This window comes from Salvelinus sp. IW2-2015, linkage group LG1 (genome assembly GCF_002910315.2).
Source record: "Salvelinus sp. IW2-2015 linkage group LG1, ASM291031v2, whole genome shotgun sequence".
Lineage (NCBI taxonomy): Eukaryota > Metazoa > Chordata > Actinopteri > Salmoniformes > Salmonidae > Salvelinus > Salvelinus sp. IW2-2015.
The window spans coordinates 47,694,367-47,713,128 of record NC_036838.1 but is presented as its reverse complement, the minus strand read 5'-3'; the positions used below and the strand labels follow the sequence as shown (position 1 = coordinate 47,713,128).

General features: G+C 40.2%; 1 protein-coding gene across 1 annotated transcript in view; it reads left to right on the top strand.

Annotated features, from left to right (window-relative positions):
- Positions 1 to 243: 243 nt before the first annotated feature.
- Positions 244 to 18,762, top strand: part of LOC111971592 (cadherin-4-like) — a 49,285-nt gene continuing 30,766 nt past the window's right edge. The window contains exons 1-2 of the mRNA XM_023998473.3: positions 244 to 331; positions 1,297 to 1,408. Of these exons, the coding sequence (XP_023854241.1) occupies positions 275 to 331; positions 1,297 to 1,408 (169 nt within the window). The 5' untranslated portion in view covers positions 244 to 274. The remainder of the gene's footprint in view (positions 332 to 1,296; positions 1,409 to 18,762) is intronic.

Below are 18,762 nucleotides of genomic sequence, written 5' to 3'. Positions count from 1 at the left end.
TGACAACACAGTGCATTCTGTGCGGTAGGAGGGGTTCTAGTGACGTTGGCACTCAATAAGTGCGCTGGCTCCTTGGTACAGAGCAGCATCAGCATCGCTCTCATCTCAGCCGCAGTTTTGCGCTAGACAAGTCAGAACAATTTCTCACACGTAGCTTCTTATTGCACTCACAACTTTGCATCTAAGAAGAGAGCTCCGGGAATTAATACCATTTATTCGAGGAAGGCGAGTCGGTCAAAACGCTGTCCCTTGATCTTACAGCGCTCTGGCAAAGATGAATTTTGTATCGGTTGTTATACTGACGTGCACCTTACTTGTGGGAACATCTTTGGTAAGATATATTTATTTTAGAAATACGGTGGAAGTAGCCTACTGCACTGCTGTGCCTGCTTGGCATGCACGAGCTTTTGCAGCGCTTTGCATGTGGTGCTGAATTGTGGTCAGCGACTTTTCCCTACAGTAACATGCTGCGTTTAAAGAGCGTATAATGTCGTGATAATTTCAGACGATACTTCAAAATGATTTTGTAGTCACCACTCATTTCGGGTTTGGTCACAAAAAAAGCTACATTCCTGTTGAATGACAGGTGCCTGAATAAACCAACCAACTATTCATTTTGAGTCCATTTTCTAATCATTTACTTTAGCCTACTGAACTGCAGTAGCCTATTAGTGAGTTATAGCATTGCAGAGCATGCCGAAGCCTTTGGTTTCATAAACTGTATAGTAGGCTATAGGAGGCTACGAACTTCATGCACGTTTACGGACTGCCATATTCCCTTTGATGAAATCACCACTAGCCTATTGCTAGCATGTTAGAGCCTCGACATGATATCAAATTCACTATATCTCATCATTTGATTTAATTGAAAAAGGGATAAGATTTTTTTTCTGAAATAGTCTACTCATGCCTGAAGTAAACATATTCATTTGTCTCCTGGATAGCATCTTTGTTTTTGTGGTAGAATAAACAAATGTGACATTTTGAATAGATTGTTTATTTTTACTATACATTATTAAGGCTATGAACATGATCTGAGTATTTTTTTGTTGCCCATCATTATCATATACAACACTTTAAAAAGGTGACCACTGGTATCTGGTGTTTGTGATTCCATTGTAAATAATGTCATCCATTTAAACAGCAAGTGGTGGACTGAAGTAAATCAGCAACATCAGTCTCTAGTCTGTCTGTCGAAGGTTCAATATCAGTTTCAAAGCCTGCAAGATCATCCTGTGACCCTCTGGCCACAAGTCAATTTTCCAATGCTTATAGGCTGTCTTGTTTTCTACCCAGGGGACCAAGGCAGGCCAACCTCCTACACCCACATGCAGACCAGGCTTCTCTGAGAGCTTCTACACTGTGTTTGTCTCGAGGGATCTACTGCGAGGCCAGAGCATTCTCAAAGGTAAGCACTGTGGCTGTGGGGGCCCTGGATCTCATTTATTGACTGGTGTTTCCCCCTCTTCTCCGGAGATACATCCCAACCAGAGGGTGATTGAGTGTGTGTGGGAGGAAATATATTATGGTATGCGGTATTCCATCATGACTTAAGAAGGTCAGTGCACACTCTGTGGTAGAACAACGCAGATCTGGTGGAACACGCAGAACAATTATCCATGTGTTGATGCATTTAAAGTTGGATGGAATTTACACTGTGTTTTGAATCTACATAATAATTGTGTCTGATTTGATAAGAGGCTCTTTTTGAAATATAAAAATATATTCGTATCACATGAACTGCATTTTCAAGCCAACATAAAAGTGTTCCCATTGAACAGATTGAATTTCTCCTTTCATAAAGGATCACTTAAACAGCAGACTTACCAAAGCAGGCTCATTTAAATCACAAATCTATCTCCTTTCTGTGTTTGCTTCTGGAAGCTCACAGCTTTAATTTTATTCCCTGTATTCAATGTAATACATTTTCCCTTTTATTCTCTCTATTTTTCAGAGGAATTCAATTCTCTTTTCATGCACTCCATTTCTTTTCAGCGCATCACATATATTGTGAGGTTCCTCTCCAGCAACGTAGAATTTGTAGAGCTTGGCTCATATGTTTGTCTTGAAGTCGCTTGTAAAATTGCGTGAACAAACCTCACTGGCAGATTCTTTTATCATTCTTGTATAATTGATCATTCTATTTGCATGCATTGCATATTCATCTTAGAATAGTACATTTTACTTTGATTAAATTAAAACATCCTGGTTAGGTGTAGTACAGTAAGAGCTTTATGAACTCAGCAGGCTTTAGGGATGAGGGCAGGGTTAAGGTACTCCTAAAACAGACCTTATCCACTATGACTCTTAACAGTGGCTCAACACTACAGAAAGATGAGCACAACTTTCCCCTGACACTTATCCTTTCTACAGGCTATTTATTGTTGATTGAAACTTTATTTTCTAGGTGGAAACAATGCTCTTGTTTTAATGTTTGTTGTGACATGTCACCTGCTTTAAACAAAAGCAATTTAATTATTGCRGAGGTTATTTAGGAGGCAGACAAGGACATCACATCCTGTCAATACTTTGCCTGGAGGCTTGGGGTTGAAGGGACCTGCCTGTCTGGAAATTGGCTGAGGTGTCCACAGTGACCCATGCCAAAAACAATGTTGACAGAATCTGATGCATTTGGACAGGTACGACATAGAGGGCCATGGTGTTTGTGTGGTGTGTGTGAGAGTGTGTGCGTGTGTGTGTGTGTTTGAGAGAGAAACACTGCTGCCTGCACCTTTCAACAAAAATCATACACCACTCCAGTTCTAGATCATTTTGATTATTTGGTCTATATTGTACAGCATCCATTGCTTCGATACCAATATTAACTCTGTATCCTCTCACTCTGTTGCTCCGTGAACACCAATCTTTGTGCCATGCTGTGCTCCCTACTGGCCACTCAGGAATATCGGCTGGAGGAGCTTAATTCCTCCTGCTATGATTAATGCACCGCGGCTGGCCTGACTGAGGGTTTGTTTTCTCCATGACACAAGGCAACAGGGAAAAATGGAGGAATACTAACAATTCTGTGTACAGTATGTAACCCAGAACTTTCAAGAAAATTAATTGGTGAGTTAGAGAAGAGGGAGGGGCTGAGGTGCTACATTTGTATGGTTGCTGGACAATTGAAGCTATAGTAGTGATAGGCCCAGCATCCCAGCATCCCAGCCAGGTGCAGCCTGACATTGGCTTCTATGCTGTTCGCTGGACAGTAAACCTCAGCCATTTCCATGTTATAATCCCACACCATTCATCCAGTCTTTAAGGTGGTGGGGAGGAAGAGCTGTTAGACAATGTTTGTCATATTGACTGTTTGGATGGAGTGTGGGTGGATGTTAGACCATAGCCTAATGGCACAAATGGTACTTTTATCTTGTTAGCACCAACCTCAGTGCCTTTTCACATCGCTGGCCTTAATGGGTAGGTGCTTGTACACCCACATCTGTTTAGTTTACATAAAAATGTTTATGGATGCAAAGATGATCATTATGTTCTCCCAACAATATAGTGATGACAGTACTGTTCTAGCTGGGATTATCCAGTCACAGCTCCTCCTTCCAAATATATCCCTATACGTTATTAAACAGGTTTTTATTGGTTTTATGGTAACACTAAATACCTTTATTGTTTATCATCACATACATTTATTGGCTGCCCTAAGTTTAACAGAGTGAATTAACACATGCTTCTATGGATCTGATTGTCTTTGTATGGGAAGAGTTGGAGATTATATGGCAGTGTGCCTAGAGAGGCATGGCGCTCATTCCATCCAGATCCCTGCTGTGGCCAGATAAGCCATGAAAAGAGATATTCCGGTGATTGCACATCACAGTGTAAACCATCACCTCAGTCTAAGAGCCGGAACAGACACCTAGGAACGTAGGCAGGGAGGAGGGGCAGAGTACAAAATAAATTGATTTGAACTGCAGTTCCTTCAGGGTTGTGGCCCTTAAAGTCACTGTCAGTACATATTCAAAAAAACATCTGTGATGAGTTTCATCCCTCGCCCTTCACCATCCACCACCATCCAAAAGCAACAGAATTTATCTCCTGTACCATGGGGGAGTTGGTTGAGTGCAAATGTTTGTTTTCTGTTATGGCTAAATGTGTCAATCAAAGGTACAATGTAACTTTAAACTGAATAGTAATGTTGCTTTGGGATGCTTTTGATTCTCTCTAAAGTAATGGAATCCAGGCACCTAATAAAAGTATACAACATAGAGGTTCAGGAGGGAAATAATACAATGACAACTTGGTCTTCAGGGTGACAGTACCACAAGTGAAGTGTCAGTTTTGTGGACAAGTGAATCTTTCATTGATGCTTTTGCTTTGTGAACTGCAAAACATACTTCAATCCCCTTTCAAACAGAATGGACTTGTTTTGATGTCTAAACTTTATGTATTCTTTCTTTGTATCTTCAATTAATCTGAACCCTCACTGCCCTATCTGGTGAGAAACATAGGATTTGATCCCTCCCTTTTTTTCTTACGTGTGTTACCTCTACCCTTCTTGCTTTTTTTTGCTTTTTTTTTCACTCCCCTCATTTTCTTTCAATATTTGCTCTTTGCAGTCCAGCAGAAGATAAACAGGTGGTTTGACGACTTCTCCTGAATTTACTCTTTGTTAGATGTCGATAGACACTATCAGTATTACAACTCATTCATATTATTGGGAGTTAGGCAAAATGTGTTTACAGTTGAAGTTGGAAGTTTACATACACCTTAGCCAAATACATTTAAACTCAGTTTTCTGAATTCCTGACATTTAATCCAAGTAAAAGTTCCCTGTCTTAGTTCAGTTAGGATCAACACTTTATTTTAAGAATGTGAAATGTCAGAATAATAGTAGAGGGAATGATTTATTTCAGCTTTTATTTCTTTCATCACATTCCCAGTGGGTCAGAAGTTTACATACACTCAATTAGTATTTGGTAGCATTGCCTTTAAATTGTTTAACTTGGGTCAAACGTTTCGGGTAGCCTTCCACAAGCTTCCCACAATAAGTTGGGTGAATTTTGGCCCATTACTCCTGACAGAGCTGGTGTAACTGAGTCAAGTTTGTAGGCCTCCTTGCTCGCACATGCTTTTTCAGTTCTGCCCACACATTTTCTATAGGATTGAGGTCAGGGCTTTGTGATGGCCACTCCAATACCTTGATTTTGTTTTCCTTAAGCCATTTTGCCACAACTTTGGAAGTATGCTTGGGGTCATTGTCCATTTGGAAGACCCATTTGCKACCAAGCTTTAACTTCCTGACTGATGTCTTGAGATGTTGCTTCAATATATCCACATCATTTCCCCTCCTCATGATGCCATCTATTTTGKGAAGTGCACCAGTCCCTCCTGCAGCAAAGCACCCCCGCAACATGATGCCTCCACCCCTGTGCTTCACCTTTGGGATGGTGTTCTTCAGCTTGCAAGCATTCCCCTTTTTCCTCCAAACATAATGATGGTCATTATGGCCAAACAGTTCTATTTTTGTTTCATCAGACCAGAGGACATTTCTCCAAAAAGTACGATCTTTGTCCCCATGTGCAGTTGCAAACCGTAGTTGTCACGTTCCTGACCTTATTTCCTTTGTTTAGTCTTGTTTAGTTGGTCAGGACGTGAGCTGGGTGGGCATTCTATGTTATGTGTTTCTATGTTGGGTTGTCAACTAGCCTGATATGGTTCTCAATCAGGGGCAGGTGTTTTACGTTTCCTCTGATTGAGAACCATATTAAGGTAGGCTGTTCTCACTGTTTGTTTGTGGGTGATTGTTGCCGTGTCTGTGTTTGTGCGCCACACGGTACTGTTTTCGTTCGTTCGTTCGTTCGTTCGTTTATTTGTTTTGTATTTTGTCAAGTGTGTTTTTCGTCTTCGTTGCTTTATTAAAAGATATCTATTCAACCCACGCTACGTTTTGGTCCAATCCATGCTCCTCAGGCGAGGAGGAAGACGAGCGTTACAGTAGTCTGGCTTTTTTATGGCGGTTTTGGAGCAGTGGCTTCTTCCTTGCTGAGCGGCCTTTCAGGTTATGTCGATATAGGACTCGTTTTACTGTGGATACAGATACTTTTGTACCTGTTTCCTCCAGCATCTTCACAAGGTCCTTTGCTGTTGTTCTGGGATTGATTTGCACTTTTCGCACCAAAGTACGTTCATCTCTAGGAGACAGAACGCGACTCCTTCCTGAGCGGTATGACGGCTGTGTGGTCCCATGGTGTTTATACTTGCGTACTATTGTTTGTACAGATGAACGTGGTACCTTCAGGCGTTTGGAAATTGCTCCCAAGGATGAACCAGACTTGTGGAGGTCTACATTTTTTTCTGAGGTCTTGTCTGATTTCTTTTAATTTTCCCATGATGTCARAACCAAAGCCAAAGTGAAGCTTCTAAAGCCATGACATAATTTTCTGGAATTTTCCAAGCTGTTTAAAGGCAAAGTCAACTTAGTGTATGTAAACTTCTGACCAACTGGAATTGTGATACAGTGATTTATAAGTGCAATAATCTGTCTGTAAACAATTGTTGTAAAAATTACTTGTGTCATGCACAAAGTAGATGTCCTAACCGACTTGCCAAAACTATAGTTTGTTAACAGGAAATTTGTGGAGTGGTTGAAAAACAAGTTTTAATGATTCCAACCTAAGTGTATGCAAACTTCCGACTTCAACTGTATATTAACTTTACCATAAACCAGATGCCTTCAACTGTCAACCCACAACTTTAGAAGTGGCTTATGTGAAATGACACGTGTTCCCAATCAGACAACATTTAAAAATATCTGACACAAAGTAATATCTTGGTTAAAACAGCCTGTCTGGTGTCTGCTCTGCTTGACAGAACCTCAGACACCTCGCCTAGCTCCACTCCAAGTCAGGAAGCGCTGCTCTCATAAGTATGTCCAAACACAGGGAAAGGGATTATGATTTCAGGTGTTTGATAAGCAGGATACCATTTTCCCTGTCTCTCTTGTCCTCCGGAGAGCCTTTCATCTCTCCACACAGGACACAGAGTCTGTGGTGAGCTGATAGAATACAAGTAGTGAAGATGAGCTACATCGTTTCTCTTTATCTCCTCTTCCCTTCACACACAACACGAAGAATGGCCCTATATCCCTCAAAGCCCCTAGAAGATGACATCCACCGCCAGCCCGTTCCATTACCCCAGCCACCCAAGATACATAAGGTACAGTAAAATGCTTTCCATTTAATGTCGGTCGTCCCCCGCTATAGTGGTTGAGGTACTGCAAAGTGTTGTTGGAAGGATAGCTAACTTTCAGCAGAAATAGTGGATGTTGTCACGAGAACTATATACCAAAAATGATACAGTGACTAGTGCGATTGATCTTGCGAATCACCATAGTCATATATGGAATTCGTCACTGCTCTGTAGTGTATGAATGATAAAATGATAGATTCAAAATCAATCTGTGTACGACTGCCAATCTTTTTCTCAGTAGATTAAAAAAAACATGAATCGATTGCTCAGTTCAGCAGGTAGTAGTTGCTCTAAAATACAGAAGCCTCTTCTCTGTAGGGTTGCAAAGCTACCAGTAATTTACCGGTATCTTCAGTAATTTTGGTAATTTGGCCTAAACAGAAAATATATGGCAATCTATCGTAACTGGCAATTTATACTTGAATAACTTGTATATAAAATGTATAAAAAAATATATAATTGTGCTCATATTGTCCATGAGTTTCTAGTAGATAGACCATATCGTTCAAGAGAAAATAGCCTAATTAATGAAAAAAGCATCTAATCAACAATGGTATTATTTTCAATGAACTCTGCAACTTTTTCAACTATTTACCTTTTTCACAACTGCCACCAGTTTGACGCCAAAACAATAACAGTAAATATATATTGACATATAAAAAATTAAATAAAAAGTGTGTAAAAAATATAAAGGATATTTCATGCTCGAACCCTCATTAAACACCAAACACTAAGTTGATGGTTTATATTTAGGATAATGTTTTGCCGCTTTGGCATTCCATTTTTTATTTAAAAAGCATCTAAAAATCAATTAATTATTTAATATATTTTACATGTGATAAAGTCACACAGAGGGCCAGAGATACACTACATGACCAGAAGTATGTAGACACCTGCTCGTCAAACATCTCATTCCTAAATCATGGGTATCAATATGGAGTTGGATCGGTTCAAGTGCAGGCCATTCAAGTTCTTCCACACCAATCTCGATAAACCATTTCTGTATGGACCTTCCTTTGTGCACGGGGGCATTGTCATGCTGAAACAGAAAAATGCCTACCTCAAACTGTTGCCACAAAGTTGGAAGCACAGAATCGTTATGTATGCTGTAGCATTAAGATTTCCCTTCACTGGAACTAAGGGTCTTAGCCCGAACCAGGAAAAACAGCCCCAGACCATTATTCTTCCTCCACCAAACTTGACATTTGGCACTATGCCTTCAAGCAGGTAGCGTTCTCCTGGCATCCGCTAAACCCAGATTCGTTGGACTGCCAGATGGTGAAGCGTGATTCATCACTCCAGAGGATGGGTTTCCACTGCTCCAGAGTACAATGGAGGCGAGTTTTACACCACTCTAGCTGACGCTTGGCATTGCGCATGGTGATCTTAGGCTCGTGTGCCATGGAAATCCATTTCTTGAAACTCCCGATTAAACAGTTATTGTGCTGACGTTTATTCCAGAAGCAGTTTGGAACTCAGTAGTGAGTGTTGCAACCGAGGACAGACGATTCAAAAAAATAAAATCCTCAATCTACACGTTTGCAAATCACATTTACATAAGTATTCAGACCCTTTATTCAGTACTTTGTTGAAGCACCTTTGGCAGCCTTGAGTCTTCTTGGGTATGACACTACACGTTTCTCTCATTCATCTCTGCAGATCCTCTAAAGCTCTGTCAGGTTGGATGGGGAGCGTTGCTGCACAGCTATTTTCAGGTCTCTCCAGAGATGTTAGATCGGTTCAAGTCCGGGCTCTGGCTGGGCCACTCAAGGGCATTCAGAGAATTGTCCTGAAGCCACTCTTTTACTGTACTTTGCTCTGTTCATCTTTCCCTTGATCCTAACTAATCTCCCAGTCCCTGCAGCTGAAAAACAATCCCACATGATGCTGCCACCAGACGTGTGGAAAATTCAATCTTGGTTTCATCAGACCAAAGAATCTCGTTTCTCATGGTCTGAGAGTCCTTTAGGTTCCTTTTGGCAAACTCCAAACGGGCTGTCATTCGCCTTTTACTGAGGAGTGGCTTCCGTCTGGCCACTCTACCATAAAGGCCTGATTGGTAGAGTGCTGCAGAGATGGTTGTCCTTCTGGAAGGTTATCCCATCTACGCAGAGGACCTCTTGAGCTCTGTCAGTGACCATCGGGTTCTTGGTCACCTCCCTGACCAAGGCTCTTCTCCCCCGATTGCTCAAGTTGGCTGGGCGGCCAGCTCTAGGAAGAGTCTTGGTGGTTCCAAACTTCTTCCATTTAAGAATGATGGAGGCCTGTGTTTTTGGGACCTTCAATGCTGCAGAAATGTTTTGGTACCCTTCCCCAGATCTGTGCCTCGACACAGTACTGTCTCGGAGCTCTACGGACAATTCCTTCGACCTCATGACTTGGTTTTTGCTCTGACATGCACTGTCAACTGTGGGACCTTATATAGACAGATGTATGCCTTTCCAAATCATGTCCAATCAATTTAATTTACCACAGGTGGAGAGATGTTTCTCCAATCAAGTTGTAGAAACATCTCAAGGATGACCAATGGAAACAGGATGCACCTGAGCTCAATTTCGAGTCTCATAGCAAAGGGTCTGAATACCTATGTAAATAAAGTATTTCTGTTTTTTATTTTTTATAAATTTCAAAACATTTCTAAAACCCTGTTTTCACTTTGTCATTATGGTGTATTGTGTCTAGATTGATGAGGGAAAAATGATTTAATCAATTTTAGAATAAGGATGTAACGTAACAAAATGTCGAAAAAGGGAATGGTTCTGAATACTTTCCGAATGCACTGTATACAGTGTAAATACAGACACCTGTGATAATCTATAGTACCCAAAAGGGCCACTTGATGTCTTGTGATAGATTACATAAAATTCTTGAAAGATACCAAAATTCCGATAGCTTACTGGTAAACGTCAAAAGCTTCAAGTAATATACCCTCCCTTTACTACCCTTATTCTCTGGGTTTTCCCATCATTTACAAGCAGATTAAAGTTAAGAGTATGTTTCGACCCAACTACTCTCCATTCATATAGCTAGGTCAGCAGGAGCCTTAGCTGAAGAGTAAAAAAGTGTTGCTTTGTTTTATCATGRACTCTTGCTGCAATCCATTTCCAAGCCCTGTGCCTCAGTAGTCGACCGGGGAAGGTTCTGCAATAGATCTACATGTATATAAAATTAGTAGATAAGCCAAAGRTGTCCCAAAATCTGACCTTCAGAATGATATTATCAGATGTTAGATAAGAAAGGAAAAGGAAAGGGAGAGAGCACATAATATGTTCTTCTCAACATAGTCCCAGCCAGGATATTCATTTTGGGGGACAGAGGTGGTTGAAGTTCACTGGTTTAGTGTGCGATACAGCATAGAGTGGGAATTTCTGTTAAAACGCTATGGAAAAGCAACCAATGTCAAGGATAGTTGCACACAGCCATATAATCCCCATGTAACCCCTGGTCTCTTCCAGAGAGAGCCATTTGTGCAGTTTGCATCATTAATCAATATATTTTCTTAATCAGCCACCCTCTTAATCAATATGCTTTAGTGCATTACATTTTCGTGCTCTCTAATGATGTGTGTTACAGAAACAACTGATTTTCCTTGTAGGAAACCTCAGTTTCACCTCTTAACCGTATGTGTAAACCGACATCAACCAGTTCATTACCAAGGTTTTCCCCCTCCCCTAAGCCCCAGGATTTACATGCATCTGAATACAAATTAGGGTTTTGTGTTCAAGTGAGGTTTAGCTGACTTTAGACGATTCATTCACTTGTTATCTTATTTGGTTGGATCTTTCCTATAGTTAGATTTGTTAGGTTATTAAGTGGATTATGATTTAAATTATTAATAGGAGCAACACATTAAGTAGTACTAGAAGTCTACCATCATAACCCAGCATAATACAGGGTGAAATGTGTATCCTGGGAGCCTGTTGCTTGAGATACCTCTTGAAAAAACATTTGGATTATGTTTTACGCTCACTTTCACCTTTTATAGCAGTAGTCTTTCAATGATACTTATTTGCATGGTTTGAGTATCCTCTCAAGCTTTGAGATTAAATATGACAACAAATGAAATCTGCATGCTTTTCTTCTTGTCTTCCTCCCACCTACCTGCGTGATTGTGCCAGTGTGTTAACCCTGACCTCTCTCAGCTGCAGCCTTCATGGTTACAAGCCCTCTGGTAGTGCTTTAATTACTGTGTGGACTGAGTGGAGTGGATTAGTTCTGTAGGTCCGTCTCAGCCTGGGGGAGGAGGGATGTGATTCAGCCCAAAGTGGCTCCATTCACTCACCTCCTCTCCTCAAGAAAACAGGGAGGGGAGGGGGAGGAGGAGGGATGAAGATGACAAAGTAGTGGGCTTTGTTGGTATTCATGAGGAAATGCTGTTTTCCTTTGCCAAACAGAAATAGTGTTTATTCTCGAACACAAATACCATGGACTACATACAGTACATGGCTCATTTCTGAAAGCTTTTCCCTCTTTGTCGTTTCTCTACATCATCACAATGTTCCAATGTGCATTAGTTTGACTCACTCACTATGGTGCTATAGATGCATAGTGCATACTGTCTGTGTATGTTATCACATATTATGATTCTAAAATATGCTAGCATCTGTACATTCATGTAAACGTTTTTTTTTTTGGAGAGCTACATCTGTTCAATGAGTAATGGGCAAAATATATGCCCTCCTACATAAATGTCAGTCAGCCCGTCCATTTAGTATATAGGCACATCATCATCCTCGTCATTACTCACCATGAATAATCATTGTCTGAAGCAGTTAGTCTGAATGACGTTGTTACATTAAGGAGCTTATAAACCGTGGTGTAAAGTACTTAAGTAACAATACTTAAGTACTACTTAAGTAGTTTTTTGGAGTATCTGTACTTTACTATTTATATTTTTGACAACTTTTACTTTTACTCCAACTACATTCCTAAAGCAAATAATGTACTTTTAACTCGTTACATTTTCCATGACACCCAAAAGTAGTCATTACATTTTGAATGCTTAGTAGGATAGGAAAATGGTCTAATTCACGTACTTGTCAAGAGAACATCCCTGGTCATCCTTACTGCCTCTGATCTGGCAGACTCACTAAACACAAATGCTTTGTTTGTAAATTATGTCTCTGACTGTTGAAGTGTGTCCCTGGCTAAATTAGAAAAAAAAACTAGAAAATCGTGCTGTCTGGGATGCTTAATATAAGGAATTTATATATTTTACTTTTGATACTTAAGTATATTTAAAACCAAATACTTTTAGACTTTTACTCAAGTAGTATTATACTGTGTGACTTTCACCTCTACTTGAGTCATTTTCTTTTAAGGTATCTTTACTTTTACTCAAGTATGACAATTGGGTACTTTTTCCACCCCTGCTTATGGATTGGGACCATTTCACTTCTCCTCACGCTTCTTCCATCCTTATCTTTTCCCTCTCTTCCTCTTACTTCCTCTCTCCTGAGTCAGGGACTTTAGGCGGCGTCTCACTTCATCGATGAGTTATAGTGAAGCATTTTAACCTTGTGCTGCCACTTTACCGCCAGGTTCCCCAACATTCATATCCCAAGTCACCATCACTGGAAGAGCTGAAAAACATAGTACAATCGAAGTGATTTACGCCATGGTGCGCCCAACTTCTATATTCCTCAAAGCCGCAGCTACACACATCTCTAGGGCCACTGTGTACTGTAGGCTACATCTATTTTTGTAACCACAGGGTTTGTATCTTCGTAATTAAAAGGCTTCACTGTGTGCTCTAAAGTCGAACATCACAGAGGTCCCTAGCCACAGAAATAGCTGTGTTTGTTGTTTTCTCATTCAACCATGTTCTTCTGTATCTCTAGTCATGGTATTTATGTTCCTATGCTCTTATCTCTTTAATTTTTTTGTTTGTTCTCCCAAATCCTGGCAATCAGACTGTATTCTGTGTTTGTTGGTGTACAGTATAACTGACTGTGTGTGTCTGTGTGTTTTATGTTATGTCTGTTTTGGTGTGTTTGTTATGTGTGTCTGTGTGTTTCCCAGCTAGCACATTTGGTTCTTTGGAAGTTGTGGGAACATACGTTTTTTGATTTCCCATTGGTTCTGGGAACAAAGCCACAAGTTTCCTGACTGTTTTTTTAAACAACAATTTCACTTGTTCTGTGGACATTCATTTTTAGGTTGCAGGGAGGTTCTGATAACGTTTTACTGGGGAAGTTTTATTAACATTATGAGAATGGAAGTTATTTGAAGGGAAATAAATAACGTTCTGAGAACAATCTCTAAATGTTGAGAATGTTTTGAACGAAATGTAAGGGTTATTTGGAGGTTTTTTAATAACTTCCTTAAAACTGTCACTGGGTGTTTCAATAAGACTTTTAATAACACTGCTAGGTTAGCTGTTTTGAACTCCAAGCACAGATAGGACACATGGAAAATAATTTGCTTAGGCATTAATCATGCAAACACATTTTTTATTATTATTGTGGAATGGCATTTTAGTCTATTCAAACATTCAAATTAAACAAGCACACATTAAGATCAGGTGTGGCCAATTAGGAGCGGGGCCAACACACCTTAACGAGACAGAGGATAGAGAGAGCTTTGTTGACTCTGAGAACGGAATGTATGTTTTTCTTTATAACATTCTTAGAACGTTTCTAACGTTTTATTGTATTTTTTAAGGACAGCTTTCTTAATGTTTTGAGAACATTACTTTAAATAGAACCATGAGGAAACCTGCAGAAATCGTTATGACGAAGTACTGAAATTCCCACAGAAGAACGTTGTTTCTTAATGTTCTTGGAACAATTTGAGAACATGACTTTAAAAAGAACCATGAGGAAACAAGTAGGAAACATTATGCTGAAATATTCTAATTCCCACAGAAGAATGTTGTTTCTTAACGTTCTCTAAACTATTTGAAAACATTCCCAATGTCAAACCAGTTGTAAARCATTCCTAGAACATTACCAAAATTGAAATGAAATGTAACSATGGTTGAAGTTTTAGGAAACATTCTGTTAAAGTAATGAAAATACCAAGAAAATATTGGGTTTTTTTGTCAATGAGCTGAGATGTTCCAAAAACCAACCAACTATCCTGCACCATTAACAGAAAGTTGTGGGAAAGTTGTATGCAAAATAACCATAGAACAACCACGCTCTCAGAAAGTTATGCGCTAACGTTAGCTGGGTTGTTTGTATGTCTGTCATGGTGTTTATCTGTAGTGTTAAGTAACTTTTCTACTATAGCCTGGGGTCTGTGGTGGGGTGGCTGAGTAACATTAGCCACAGGATGAGGAGGCACTGCTCCACCCAGAGGGTGATTATTTTAAGTGCAGAAATTAAAGGATTACAAGCCAGCCAAGTAATCCAGCTGTCAATCTCATGGCTCGTTACCAAGAGAGGGGGGGGGGGGATATTGATTGATTGATTGATTGATTTGGTGGCTTTTCTGTGTGGGCTTTGAGATTACCTTATTAAGCTTTTACTTCCTGGGCTTTGGCGTGGGAGAAAGAAATCACAAGCTTGTCAATCAAACAGCAAACCTGTTTCAAGGTCCTTTGCAATTCCCATATTAATTAACACCAACGATTAGTTAATTTAATTGAAGTTGCCTCGAGCTGTATTTTGCTTTCCAGCAGTATGAGTCCATGAAAGTACAGTAATTATATAAAACACTTAAATGGAACATTGATCTATCTACCTGTTAAAAGCATAATTGACAAAAATGGACTTTTCTTCAAGCGTATTTTTTTTAAACAATGTTATTATGGTAAACCTGCAGCTTCAGGAAGATGTAGCTCATTGGTATAATGCTCACTACACTATGACTGGGCTTTACGATACGAGATGGCTGATGCCAACTTAGAGACCCAATGATTTCTCTTTGCTAGATCAATACTGCATGCAAATCAGTGATGGGGGGGGGTAAAAATCGATACAGTTACATATCGGGATATTATTTTTGACGATATATGGTATTGTATCGTTTTGACAATATCGCTGTAACGGCAGCCTTCCCTCTCTTCATGAGAAGAGAGGGTGTAACAGGGATCGGACCAACACGCAGCGTAGCCAGTGCTCAACATGTTTAATAAAACGATAAAACAGTGAACACGATACAAAATGTGGCAAACCGATACAGTCCTAGCTGGTGCAGAGAAAACACAAAGACAGGAAACAACCACCCACAAACCCCAACACAAAACAAGCCACCTATATATGATTCCCAATCAGAGACAACACAAAACACCTGCCTCTGATTGAGAACCATATTAGGCCAAACATAGAAACAGACAAACTAGACACACAACATAGAATGCCCACCCAGCTCACGCCCTGACCAACACTAAAACAAGCAAAACACACAAGAACTATGGTCAGAACGTGACAATCGCAATAATATTTTTGCGCTAGTTGGCTGTACTTTGTACCCAAACTCCATTAATTTTCATTCATAGTTTGTTCTCCATCTTCTTTTTAAATAGGGAGACCATTTTTTCCCAGCACTTATTTCCAAATGGCTCCCTCTTGTCATTCTGCAGCAGACATATAATAAGCAATATGTTTGGAAAATCACATCACAATAAAATCACAGTATCGGATCGAAATACATATACACTGAGTGTACAACACATTAGGAACACCTTTCTAATATTGAGTTGCACCCACTTTTTCCCCCAGAACAGCCTCCATTCGGGGCCCATTCGGGGTATAAACTCYACAAGGTGTCGAAAGCGTTCCACAGGAATGCGGGCCCATGTTGACGCCAAAGCTTGAGAAAAAAGAAGAAACCCGCACACTGCTCTTGATAGTATCGCTGCTCTTTAATAAGCTTTACAGTTGAAGTCGGAAGTTTACATACACTTAGGTCGAGGTCATTAAAACTTGTTTTTCAACCACTCCACAAATTTCTTGTTAACAAACTATAGTTTTGGCAAGTCGGTTAAGACATCTACTTTGTGCATGACACAAGTAACTTTTCCAACAATTGTTTACAGACAGATTATTTCACTTACAGTGAATTATATCACAATTCCAGTGGGTCAGAAGTTTACATACACTAAGTTGACTGTGCCTTTAAACAGCTAGGAAAATTCCAGAAAATTATGTCATGGCTTCAGAAGCTTCTGATAGGCTAATTGACATCATTTGAGTCAATTGGAGGTGTACCTGTGGATGTATTTCAAGGCCTACCTTCAAACTCAGTGCCTCTTTACTTGACATCATGGGAAAATCAAAAGAAATCAGAAAAATATATAATTTCCAAACGCCTGAAGGTACCACGTTCATCTGTACAAACAATAGTATGTAAATATTAACACCATGGGACCACGCAGCCGTCATACCGCTCAGGAAGGAGACGCGTTCTGTCTCCTAGAGATGAACGTACTTTGGTGCGAAAAGTGCAAATCAATCCCAGAACAACAGCAAAGGACCTTGTGAAGATGCTGGAGGAAACAGGTACAAAGGTATCTATATCCAATGACCATCGTTATGTTTGGAGGAAAAAGGGGGAGCCTTGCAAGCCAAAGAACACCATCCCAACCGTGAAGCACAGGGGTGGTAGCATCATGTTGTGTGGGTGATTTGCTGCAGGAGGGACTAGTGCACTTCCCAAAATAGATGGCATAATGAGGAGGGGAAATGATGTGGATTTATTGAAGCAACATCTCAAGACATCAGTCAGGAAGTTAAAGCTTGGTCGCAAATGGGTCTTCCAAATGGACAATGACCCCAAGCATACTTCCAAAGTTGTGGCAAAATGGCTAAAGTACAATAAAGTCAAGGTATTGGAGTGGCCATCACAAAGCCCTGATCTCATCCTATTGAAAATTTCTGGGCAGAACTGAAAAAGTGTGTGCGAGCAAGGAGGCCTACAAACCTGACTCCGTTACACCAGCCCTGTCAGGAGGAATGGGCCAAAATGCACCCAATTTATCGTGGGAAGCTTGTGGAAGGCTACCTAAAACGTTTGACCCAAGTTAAACAATTTAAAGGAAATGCTACCAAATACTAATTGAGTGTATGTAAACTTCTGACCCACTGGGAATGTGATGAAAGAATTAAAAGCTGAAATAAATAATTCTCTCTACTATTATTCTGACATTTCACATTCTCAAAATAAAGTGGTAATCCTAACTGACCTAAAACAGGGAATTTTTACGAGGATTAAATGTCAGGAATTGTGAAACTGAGTTTAAATGTATTTGGCTAAGGTGCACTCATTATCTCAGCCAATCAYGGCTAGTGGGAAGGTTGCTGTTTATTTCAGTGTTTTAACCAACTAGGCTCATAATTTACAGATATAAGTTTGTTATTAAGGCACATGAAAGTTCACAAAAACGCATTTTGATGAAGAAAAAATATTAACTTTCAAATGGCTCTCCTGTGAAGTAGTGACCCATGACTTCGTCTCGTTTCCTGAAACAAGTCACATATTTGCATTTGGTAGGCATACAGTTACCGCAAACACCCATGAGCTGATTCTAGCAATGGGCTAAGGCCAGACAGATATCCTCCAAAAACATCATTACCATGCCAAAGATGCCCCCATTCCCACTGAGGTACATGTATTTATCGGATGTGCTAGAAGGTAGGTAGAAGCTTTCTTTAATGTTCTTAGGCTTGACTTTTGGCATTCACGTCTTTATTTAGTAAATCCTGTCAATTGTTATACACACAGACAAACATACACATGTTTCTAGGGTATGGTAGCTACCCCATGACAGAAATATTGGAGAAAATCAATACAACCCTCCACAATGCTGGCACTACAACACAGACCGACACTGACTGGTTGCATCGATCACATCTTCAGAAGAATCACATACGTTTTTATTTTCTGCTTCAAGCACTGCTTCAATCCTCTCTCCCTCTCACCCCCTCTTTTTCTCTCACTCTCCCATTCTCCCTCTCTCTCTCAACATTGTATAACCATGATAGCTCAGGGRATCTGAGGGGCACGTAGGGGGGGGGTCTGGCACTGTTTGCTCTCTGTGTAGCAACCCAACAATGAGAGGGGGCAGTCTGGGTTTGTGTTGCCTCTGGGAATACAACCATTCTTATTGCCATAAACAGCTATTTGGTCAGTGAAAAAATACCCACAGGCGGTCATGTCCTTGTTTCACCATAATTACAGCTACTGAACCACAGGGCAGTGGTGAAGAGAGGTATAGTTGTTGTGTAGTGTATTTGAGTACTGAAATGGAGAGTGATTTTATGTGTAACCTCTTTTCATATGATTGCATGTGATCAACACCTCGGTTTAGCATGTGAAGCATGTTTTTCGAAGCACAACATAGAAATGTCACCTGTATATGGTAGGGAAGAGAAACTGAGTGATTGACACACTAGTCCTCAGGTTTGCCATATTGTTTCCAGTTGAAGTCTGCTTTCAGGCAGMTTTCTCGTGATTTGGTATGCATCAACTGTTATTCTCACCAGAGGGAATGGGGAGTCTTAGTATTTCATTATGAAGAAAATAGTTTATCTTGCTAGTTGAATGATGCCTCCTGCCCTCAGGCTTATAGGCCTGTTGTGCAGCATTCACCTGTTCTGAATATTAATAACCAACTAC